This window comes from Salmo salar, chromosome 10 (genome assembly GCF_965601325.2).
Source record: "Salmo salar chromosome 10, fSalSal1, whole genome shotgun sequence".
NCBI classification, from domain to species: Eukaryota; Metazoa; Chordata; class Actinopteri; order Salmoniformes; family Salmonidae; genus Salmo; species Salmo salar.
Window position 1 is genome coordinate 75,519,232 of NC_138300.1, and position 9,075 is coordinate 75,528,306.

Below are 9,075 nucleotides of genomic sequence, written 5' to 3' on the forward strand. Positions count from 1 at the left end.
TCTTTGTTTTTTGTTCTCGTTTTCCCTTTTTCCATTTTAATATTTTCGCTGTTCTTTTTAAGAGATATTTGTTGGAAAACAAAAACATGATTTTTTTCTGTAAACAAAAAAAAATGGTGTGGTTCCTGAGATGTAGAGCACAGACTAAGTTGGCTTAAATACTCTGGTCGAGATTCAGTCAAAGGCGCATTGTAGACAAACGTACTTCACTTTTTGAAGGTAATTTGCACTTGACCCAACTTCTGAATGTGATCTCTGCACGGTTCTGTTGATCAGTGCAGTGCGTTTGTCGACAATGCGCCTTTGATTGAATCCCAGGCTCTGTCTTTTTATTTGCGCTTGTCTGTATTCTATTCCATGTATAAAAATGGACCAAGTTACTGTGATATCATTGGGTAGATGAGAGAAGGTCATGTCATAACTTCCACTATTTTTAACTATGGAATTCATCCTTTGTTTGCCTTTTTATTTTGTTTACAACCCCTATAGATGTACAATGCTGTTCAGTCATTATAATGTAGAATCACAACTTGACGTGATGTATAAAGTAATCGTGTGTGTTTTTGGTTCCGATAGATAAGGGTGTGCAAACGCAATACATTTATGGGGGGGGGACTTTGAACTTTTATCCTTGTAATACATTATTTTGTTGTAGATTTCTCTGCATTTATTGTGTATTCCTTGCTAACCTATGTTTTGTGTTTTCCAAAGATTCTACAAGCCAAGGCGAACAGATTGTCATCTTTCTTTTATATACAGTTTATTGAACACATAGTGGTGACGTGCTCATGCCTCTGCAGCAATTCAGAGGATTAAACCGCTCGTTCTTCTCCAAGCACAAACAAATGGAGAAGGGGAGTTGTTGAATTCCTGGCCTTATCACCGTGAGGTGGCTAGAGCAAACTGGATCCTGCCAGGTTTAGCTAGTACTAGCTGTCTGGGTCAGAGATGGGGTTAACACAAAGCACGTCCCCACAGCACAGAGAAAAGCTCGATGGTTAGGGCTGTTAAGTAACCCAACATAAGGCCTGAGCCAAGGATGTATAGTCTCTGTGCTGTTGGGAGTGCTTTGTAAGGTGTGTTAATACCTAATAACCGCTGGAGAACAAAATCAATGCAATACCACGCCCCTTTTTTCACACAGTTTTCTAAAGCCACACCTATGGTTTTTATTTCAATTTTTTTCTCCAGAGTCTGTTTGGCGGTGTGTGTGTCTAGATGGAGAGGTGGCGGATGGGGAAGAGGGGGGTGTTCAGTCGAACAGCTTGGCTGCTATGGCTTTGCCGTCGTACTTGGAGTTCTTGCCGTCGAACTCGGAGGGCAGGATGTCCGCGTCAAACTCCTTGTAGTAGTTGTCCAGCTCGTCTCCGTGGACAAACACCTGATTTGGTAGACAGACAAACCTATTAACTAAAATATTCTCACCATATACACTCAGTGGCTAGCTTATTAGGTACACCCATCTAGTACCGGGTCAGAACCCCCCCCCCCCTTTGCCTCCAGAACAACTTGAATTCTTAGTGGTGTGGAAACGTTGGTCAATTGGTATCAAGGAACCTAACGTTTGCCAGGAAAACATTCCCCACACCATTACACCACCGCTACCGGCCTGTACCATTTGACACCAGGCAGGATGGTTCCATGGACTCATGCTGCTTACGCCAAATCCTGACTCTGCCATCAGCATGACTCAACAGGAACCAGGATTAGTCTGACCAGGAAATGTTTTTCCCACTCTTCAATTGTCCAGTGTTTGTGATCACGTGCCCACTGGAACCGCTTCTTCTTGTTTTTAGCTGATAGGAGTGGAACCCAGTGTGGTCGTCTGCTGCAATAGTCCATCTGTGACAAGGACTGACGAGTTGTACGTTCCGTGACGCCGTTCTGCACACCACTGTTGTACTGCGCTGTTATTTACCTGTTTGTGGTCCACCTGTTAGCTTTCACGATTCTTGCCATTCTCCTTCGACCTCTCATCAACGAGCTGTTTTCGCCCACAGGACTACCGCTGACTGGATGTTTTTTGTTTGTCACACCATTTTCAGTAAACCCTAGACACTGTCTTGCGTTAAACGCCCACGGTGGCCCGTTTCTGAGATACTGGAACCGGCGCACCTGCCACTGATGATCATATGCTCAAAGTCGCGTAGGTCACTCGTTTTGCCCAACATTCAATCGAACGGTAACTGAATGCCTGCTTTATATAGCAAACCACGTCCACGTGACTCAGTCTGTAGGAGCTAACAATGTTTGTGAACTGGGTGGTGTACCTAATAAACTGTCCACTGAGTGTTGTTCATTATTGTATTTACTGTTACCTGTATATTACATGTTGATTTAAGAACCCATTCACCTTCCTTACTTGTTGATTTTTATCATGTTACTTCAGACATTTTCCCCATTTTTAAAATCCCAAGTTTTTCCCCACTACTTTCCCACCAACCTCTTACTATAAAAAGGCTCCATTTTTTTTTATTCATTCTTTCATGTTCTTTCACGGGGCCTGTTTCACTCACTCTCTCCAGCAGCTTGCCCTTCATGAGGGGCTTGACCACGTTGTAGGTGGTGGTGAAGTACCAGGGCTGGTGGATGAAGTGGACAGCCTTGAAACGGGCAGGGAAGGAGTCCTGATGCACACAAGAGGAACAGCGGTTCAATTCGTTACAGATCTCACCACCACTATAACCATAAATAAGCATCCTCGTTGAACAAGTAACGGAAAGGGAAACTAGAATTGTTGCGCTACAACAGAGTTCAGCACATTAGATTAGAACCGGGACGATAACCCGAAAAGAAATGTTTTAAAAAATCAATTATTTTGTATCATAAGGTAATGTGCTGTTTGTTTACTATTCCTTTGGAATGTGTGGGGAAAGTGACCTGCAACATGTCCACCATCTTCTTGAGCTCAGTGGGTTTGATGCCAGAGGCCTGCTGCATGGTGAAGCCCTTGAAGTTCTCAATGATGCAGAATCCGTTGATCTGAGTCTCCTCGTTCTCCAGCAGGCTCTCCAGGATTACACAGTAGGCACGCAGGATCTGATGAGCACACATATACACGCATAGTCATGTGCGCAGACACACACACACATGTTTGAAGCACACACCCGTTGTCAACATGACAAGAGGAATGGGGAAAAAAGGACCAGCACTCACTTGATTATGATTTGCAATAGTAGGAGCTTTTGTTTTTAATTCTCTTTTATAGCAACATGACTCAGTAGACCATACTGGCATACGTTACGGCCAGTGTGTGGACTATTAGGTAATATTGCTATGAAAGAGAATTAAAACTAAGCCTCTATTATTGCAAATCGTGATCAAGTGAGTGCTGGCCCTTTAAAAAAAAAAATGTTTTAAGTGATTTATTTTTGGTTCCAAGCAACCTTTTTACCTGTCTATGCAGATTTTTTGTTTATTTATTTTCTTCATATTTTGAGCACGTTCTCTTCCTATATTGAGTGTGACAGAAGCCCTTGATGACCACAGATCTCATGAGCCAATTCAAATGATTATTATCATGGGATGATTTTCAATGATCAATAACTCCCATTTGACAACCATTACTGTATATCTATGAAAATGTTGGTCCTGTCATGTTTTTAGTGCCGTGCGGGGACCACCAATGTTTATATATTTTTTATTTAACTAGGCAAGTCAGTTAAGAACAAAATCTGATTTACAATGACGGACTACCGGCGAACAGAAGAACAGATTTTTACCTTGTCAGCTCGGGGATTCGATCCAGCAACCTTTCAGATACTGGCCCAACGCTCTAACCACTAGGCTACCTGCTGCCCCCAATGTATCTCAAATGTGTGCATTGTGGGGACCCAGGTCCCCGGCAGTCACCTCATCGAAGGTGATCTCTTCGTAATCCCAGTTCTCGATGTTGAAGAGCAGAACGATGCGGCCGTACTTGTCTCTGCTGGACAGGATGCCTGGGTAGCCGGCCTCGATAGTGCTGCGGACAGCTTCCGGGGTCAGGTTCTCGAACAACTCAGGGTAATCCCTCCTGAAGCGCACGTAACCTGAACGTAGACACAGGATCATCAAGATCAGATATAGTCTGGCCAAGTTAGAAGTTGAGCATAAAGGAACTTCAACAGACGCTTATGTTGTTGTTTGGTTAGGTTTAACCAACTACATTTCATTCCAATGCCACTGTTCAGAATGATCATGTGCACAATAGCATGGCTTCCTTAGCCTGGTCCCAAATCTATTTGTGCTTTCTCGCCAACTCCAACAGTACTTGGCTATACAGCAACAGATTTGGGATCAGGCTATAGCTGCCTGTCATTTTCAGATAAAGCATTTATAACACATCAGCTTCAATGAAATAGACAGAAAACGTGCTCACTAAGCTTCACTGACATACAGTATGGTAGTTTGTGGGGACCCACCCTTCATTAGGTCGAAGGCTCTTGGCACGTCGTATTTCCTGGCGCGGATGAAGCGGACCAGCATGCCGTCGGGCTTCTCTCCAAAGGTTTCCAGCACCCCTTTGGCCAGGTCGTCCTCCGCCTCTGCCTTCTCCTTGATGATTCCCCTCAGCTCCTTGACTGCCAACGCCCGCTTTTCGTCTGTCTCGTTCAGCTCGTCCTTGGCCTGTAGGGAACCATCAAAGCATCAGTCAGTCAACCTCAGAACTGAAGAGCAGCTATATATTTTTTTTCAGACGATGGTGCTATATGTGGCATCTACACAGTATGATGTCATGCTTGTTCTTGTAATTTGCCTTTGCAAAGAAATACCTCTTTTGTGGAAATTTAAGATACAATTAAGTGTTTTTGAGACCAGAGGGAGTTTGTACAGGTAGTCTGGACTCCAGTTGAACTCGACACATGATTTGTGGTTGCACTTGAGTTTGTGGTAGGGCTGATGATGTGAAGTGAATTTACAGTGTAAGGTTTGTGAGCGAGTGACTGCAGACCTTCTGCACGGTGTGGTCAGGCAGCTTGGCGCAGGGTCCGAACACGGGACCGTGGTCCTTGACCGTGAGGCGCTCCAGCTTGGCCCTGAGAGCCTGCTCTTCTTCCGACACCATACGGAACGTTCCACTCTGGGGAGAGAGGGGTGGATGATCTCACAACCTTGACTTGCCAACAAGCACCATTCGCTCGCAAGACTACCAAATAGCTACCTTACGAATGAGGTTTAAACCAGGGCGTACGCCAATATACAATCCAAAAGGAGGCCTCTATCAATGGGCTTTAGTATTAGCATTGGTTAATCTCCCTCACATGAGCACAGTAAAGCCTGTTTAACCTGGGCTGAGATCTGCTTAGGGGTTAATGCTAGCAATTGACAGCATCCAGCGCTAATGTGCCTGAGAAATGTTGAGCTGCCATTGTCCATGGCACAGGAAGTTATATGACGTTTGAGTCAACGTTCCCTGATGGGTGGACTGTCTGGCGGCCAAATTGAGCGCCATTCCATTTCTGCTGTTTGAGTAACCCTACTGTGGGAAGTGACGGAAGAACATGACGCAATCAGCGTATCTATTGTGGATTGCATCCTCCGAAGGAACATGATGATGCACTCTGTTTTCTGCTCATCACTGGATGAAAAATACAATTTCTCAGAACGTGACTCTCAAGCTCAATGTCTCTACATTCGTCATTCCACAGACTTGTTACGTTTGACCATTGATCTGCCATAACAACCACAACTGAATGGTTTGAATAATTACAGTGCAGCATCTAAGCCTGTTAGCATACAAAGAGAGGAGCTTAGAGGTACTTACGACGACAGCCATTTCTTTAGTTGTTTAGAGCAGCTTTGTACCCACTGGAAAATAAGAGGGATTTAATTATTCACAATTGGAGAATAGATTGGATTCCAGGAAAACATCAAAATAAACAATTCACGTATTGTGCTCCAAGTTTAAACTCCCTCCATCTTAACCCTCCAGCATTTGTAACACTTCAGATTGTGCGCCTTATTTGTCCGTTATCTGAATTAACAAAATGTCTGATTCTGTGTATTTTATATAGCAGGATGTATCAAATAATAACACCAGACTCAATCACGATATCACCGACACAATTGCACAGTTGTATGGACAGGGTCAGGCGTGGGTCAGCCACTCAATTCGGAGAGACTGTGCAACTGATCCCATAGTGCATTCAGATCATCGGAGCGACCATCAAAGCTTCTCTCAAACTTCTGTCTGAGTCAGCTAGAGAGCTCTGCGAAAGCACTGGACTCCATTGATGGTCAGAGCTACAGGCAGTGGGTTCCCAAGTCCTCCGCTGGGCACAAGAAGGAAGCTGAAACATTCTGCCTGTCCACATTTGAGATATGGTCATAAACCACAAAGTATTCAAATCTCTCGTGTTTAGCAGATTTAACCCCCCCAGCGTTCAACAACCAAACCAGCATACAAGGCAATGCTCTGCCTTGTAAAACATGGGAGTAATATGTCATGAAATACCAATCATTTTTCACTCCTTCCTCCTGAGCAAAGAAACTTCCTAATTTGGGCTCCAATCCAGCAACACTCCACTGGGTCCATCAGAACTGCCAAACCCCCAGCAGGATTTGGAATGCACCACCCCTAGGTGTGAGGGAGATGGGTCACAGTGGGTACCCCACATCGGAGGCTTCCGGATCGGGGAGATTGAGCCTTACCTGGGGAGGGAGGAAGCTGGGCGCTGTCGAGAGTCTGTGTGGAGCAGGACGGCCAGGCCCTACCATTTGTAGCGTCAGGATTGGTGTCGTCACACTGGATTACGCCCATCAGATTTCTCCTGATAATCAGCATAAAGTGGAAGGGGGGGGGAGAAGAAAGGAGGGAAGGACAGAATAGGGCAATGATGCTGAGCCAATAGAAGAAGAGAAGGTGGGGTTAGGGTGGGCTAGAGTGACGTGGGTGACGGTAGGGGTTGCTGTGAGATGTAATGAGGGATACACTTTTAGGGATACACTTTTAGGTTTGAGGGGGGGGGGGGGGGGGGCATTTAGTAGGGAAGGGAGTTGATTGCATTCCAACGCTTCTTGGAACAAGTGAAAAGTAGTGGTTGTTAATTCTCTCTCTGTGGCCTGCAACATGAACAGAGTTCTGGAGAAGGGGAGGTTCAGACCCGGCGTTGAAGGCACTCTAACCCTTCACGCGTATGACCACGCATATGAGTGGAAGGTCTGTCTTTGCTGTATAGGACCAGGTCCCCCCCCGCTGCCACCAATTGTGCAGCCAGGTAAAGTGTATAAAGCAAGAGTTTTATCATTTTGTATCACTGACAATGAGAGGACATGTCAATGGGTCTAGCCCAGATTGTCAAAACCTTTTTATTTTATATATCATGATACCTTCTTCTCCACCACCCAGTGACTACTGGACCCGACCCCCATGCATTAGAATGTGGAGTAAGGTCTATTCTTATCAGTAAACACAGAGCCCAAATCAGCCACGAGTTCTATTATCTATGTGTTCTCAGGTTCGTTTTCAAATACATATGTTCTTATGTACTATAGAAGATGAAAATGCTGTGCCCATGCTATATAACATAGTATAGTAGCGTTGTGGTGCATGTGGCTACAAACAATGTTAACCCTATAGAATGGGGACGAGTTTAATGTAAGGTTTGTTACGTAGGTACACACAGGAACAAAAGTCCCCCCATTTAATCCGAAGAGAATGAGGGTTAGAAGAAGTGAAAGGGTGATTGAACTAAGGAGTAAGATTAATTGAGTGGTTCAGCTATGCAGAGAGAGAAAAATACAAATACTAGATGTTAGGTGTGGTCTTTAGTTCGTAGCACGGGAAACATTTGAGGAACAATGAAATGAGTAAGTGTGGAAGTAGGTGAGGAATAGAACCAGTGATGGTGAAATAATGAGTGACGTAGGAAGTAACCAAGAGTTACATGTTGAGGTAGCCATGGGTGTTCCAGTATAAAGCAGATGAAGGATATTCGGTAGTGAGCCCCTTTTCCCCAAAATGTCACTGATGCACGTTTCACACTGACGCAATGGTGGAGCAGGAGTAATCTCTTAAACCAGGTCTGATCCGCTCAATGAGGGGGTCTGTGTGACTAAAGCGTACCGAATGGCAGCACAATGCCAGGCTCTGTGTTCCCATAGTCAGCCCTGAGCCCAAGGGCTAAGTTAAAGCTTGTGTGTGTGTGTGTGTGTGTGTGTGTGTGTGTGTGTGTGTGTGTGTGTGTGTGTGTGTGTGTGTGTGTGTGTGTGTGTGTGTGTGTGTGTGTGTGTGTGTGTGTGTTAGAGAGAGAGTGTGCGTGTGTATGTGAGTAATGGAACCAGCAGTAGCACAGATAGTGGGACCATATAGGCTGCGTTTAGACAGGCAGCCCAATTCAGATTTTTTTTCTTTTTACCAATCACAGATCCTTTCAGAGCTGATCTGCCTTTCCAAACAGGACTAATTTTAGTTTCTGCTAATGCAAGTGTTGATCTAAGTGGCTAAAGCTGCAGGATTTCTCTGTGACGTGTTCTGTGACGCCATACTGGCAGTTCTCTCTGTCATCAGCATGACCAAACAAAAAAAGGTAGAAGGAACAAACTTTGATGAACTGTTCAGCTTCACAAAAGGAAGCTCTGATGTAATGGCAACCATTAAAGGTACATTCCCTAAGGCCGGGATTCATTCAACGACTTGTTTCAGCACTGCACTACTGCCAATGTGCCTTTTTTTAATAGCAATCTGAAATTGCCAATTTCCCCAACGTAGGCGGAGATCGCATTCGTGGTAAACACTGTGGACGTCGGCTCAAGCGTAAAATTAACTTTTCAAAGTAAAGTGCAATGCGCTTGTCAACAATGCGCCTTTCATTGAATCCCGGCCTTGGTTTGCCAGGGAACCGTGTCACCCCAAGGCTTTTTTTTAAGGACGAAGACCCTCTGGCTAGCTTTTATGCTTGTAAGTTTTAAACCTTACACGATTATGTCTGTTCTTCCAACCCTAATCACATCCGAACAGATGTAGTTAAAGTGGCAATATGTAACTTTTTGGGTGACCTGACCACATAGAAATGTGAGTTACAGATCTGCAAGTCTAAGAAGCGGTATGTGCCACATTTCTATGCTTCCTGTTCTAAAGTTTCACTTTTGCAT

General features: G+C 44.6%; 1 protein-coding gene across 1 annotated transcript; it reads right to left on the minus strand.

Moving 5' to 3' along the window:
• Positions 1 to 733: 733 nt before the first annotated feature.
• Positions 734 to 6,690, minus strand: LOC106561097 (retinaldehyde-binding protein 1-like). Its single transcript, XM_014124723.3, has 8 exons — positions 6,634 to 6,690; positions 5,747 to 5,790; positions 4,934 to 5,062; positions 4,404 to 4,608; positions 3,853 to 4,031; positions 2,881 to 3,039; positions 2,517 to 2,627; positions 734 to 1,381 (listed from the first exon to the last, which is right to left on the minus strand). The coding sequence occupies exons 2-8, from the start codon at positions 5,756 to 5,758 to the stop codon at positions 1,253 to 1,255; spliced, it is 924 nt and encodes a 307-aa protein (XP_013980198.1). The 5' UTR covers positions 5,759 to 5,790; positions 6,634 to 6,690; the 3' UTR covers positions 734 to 1,252.
• Between the last annotated feature and the right edge of the window lie 2,385 nt (positions 6,691 to 9,075).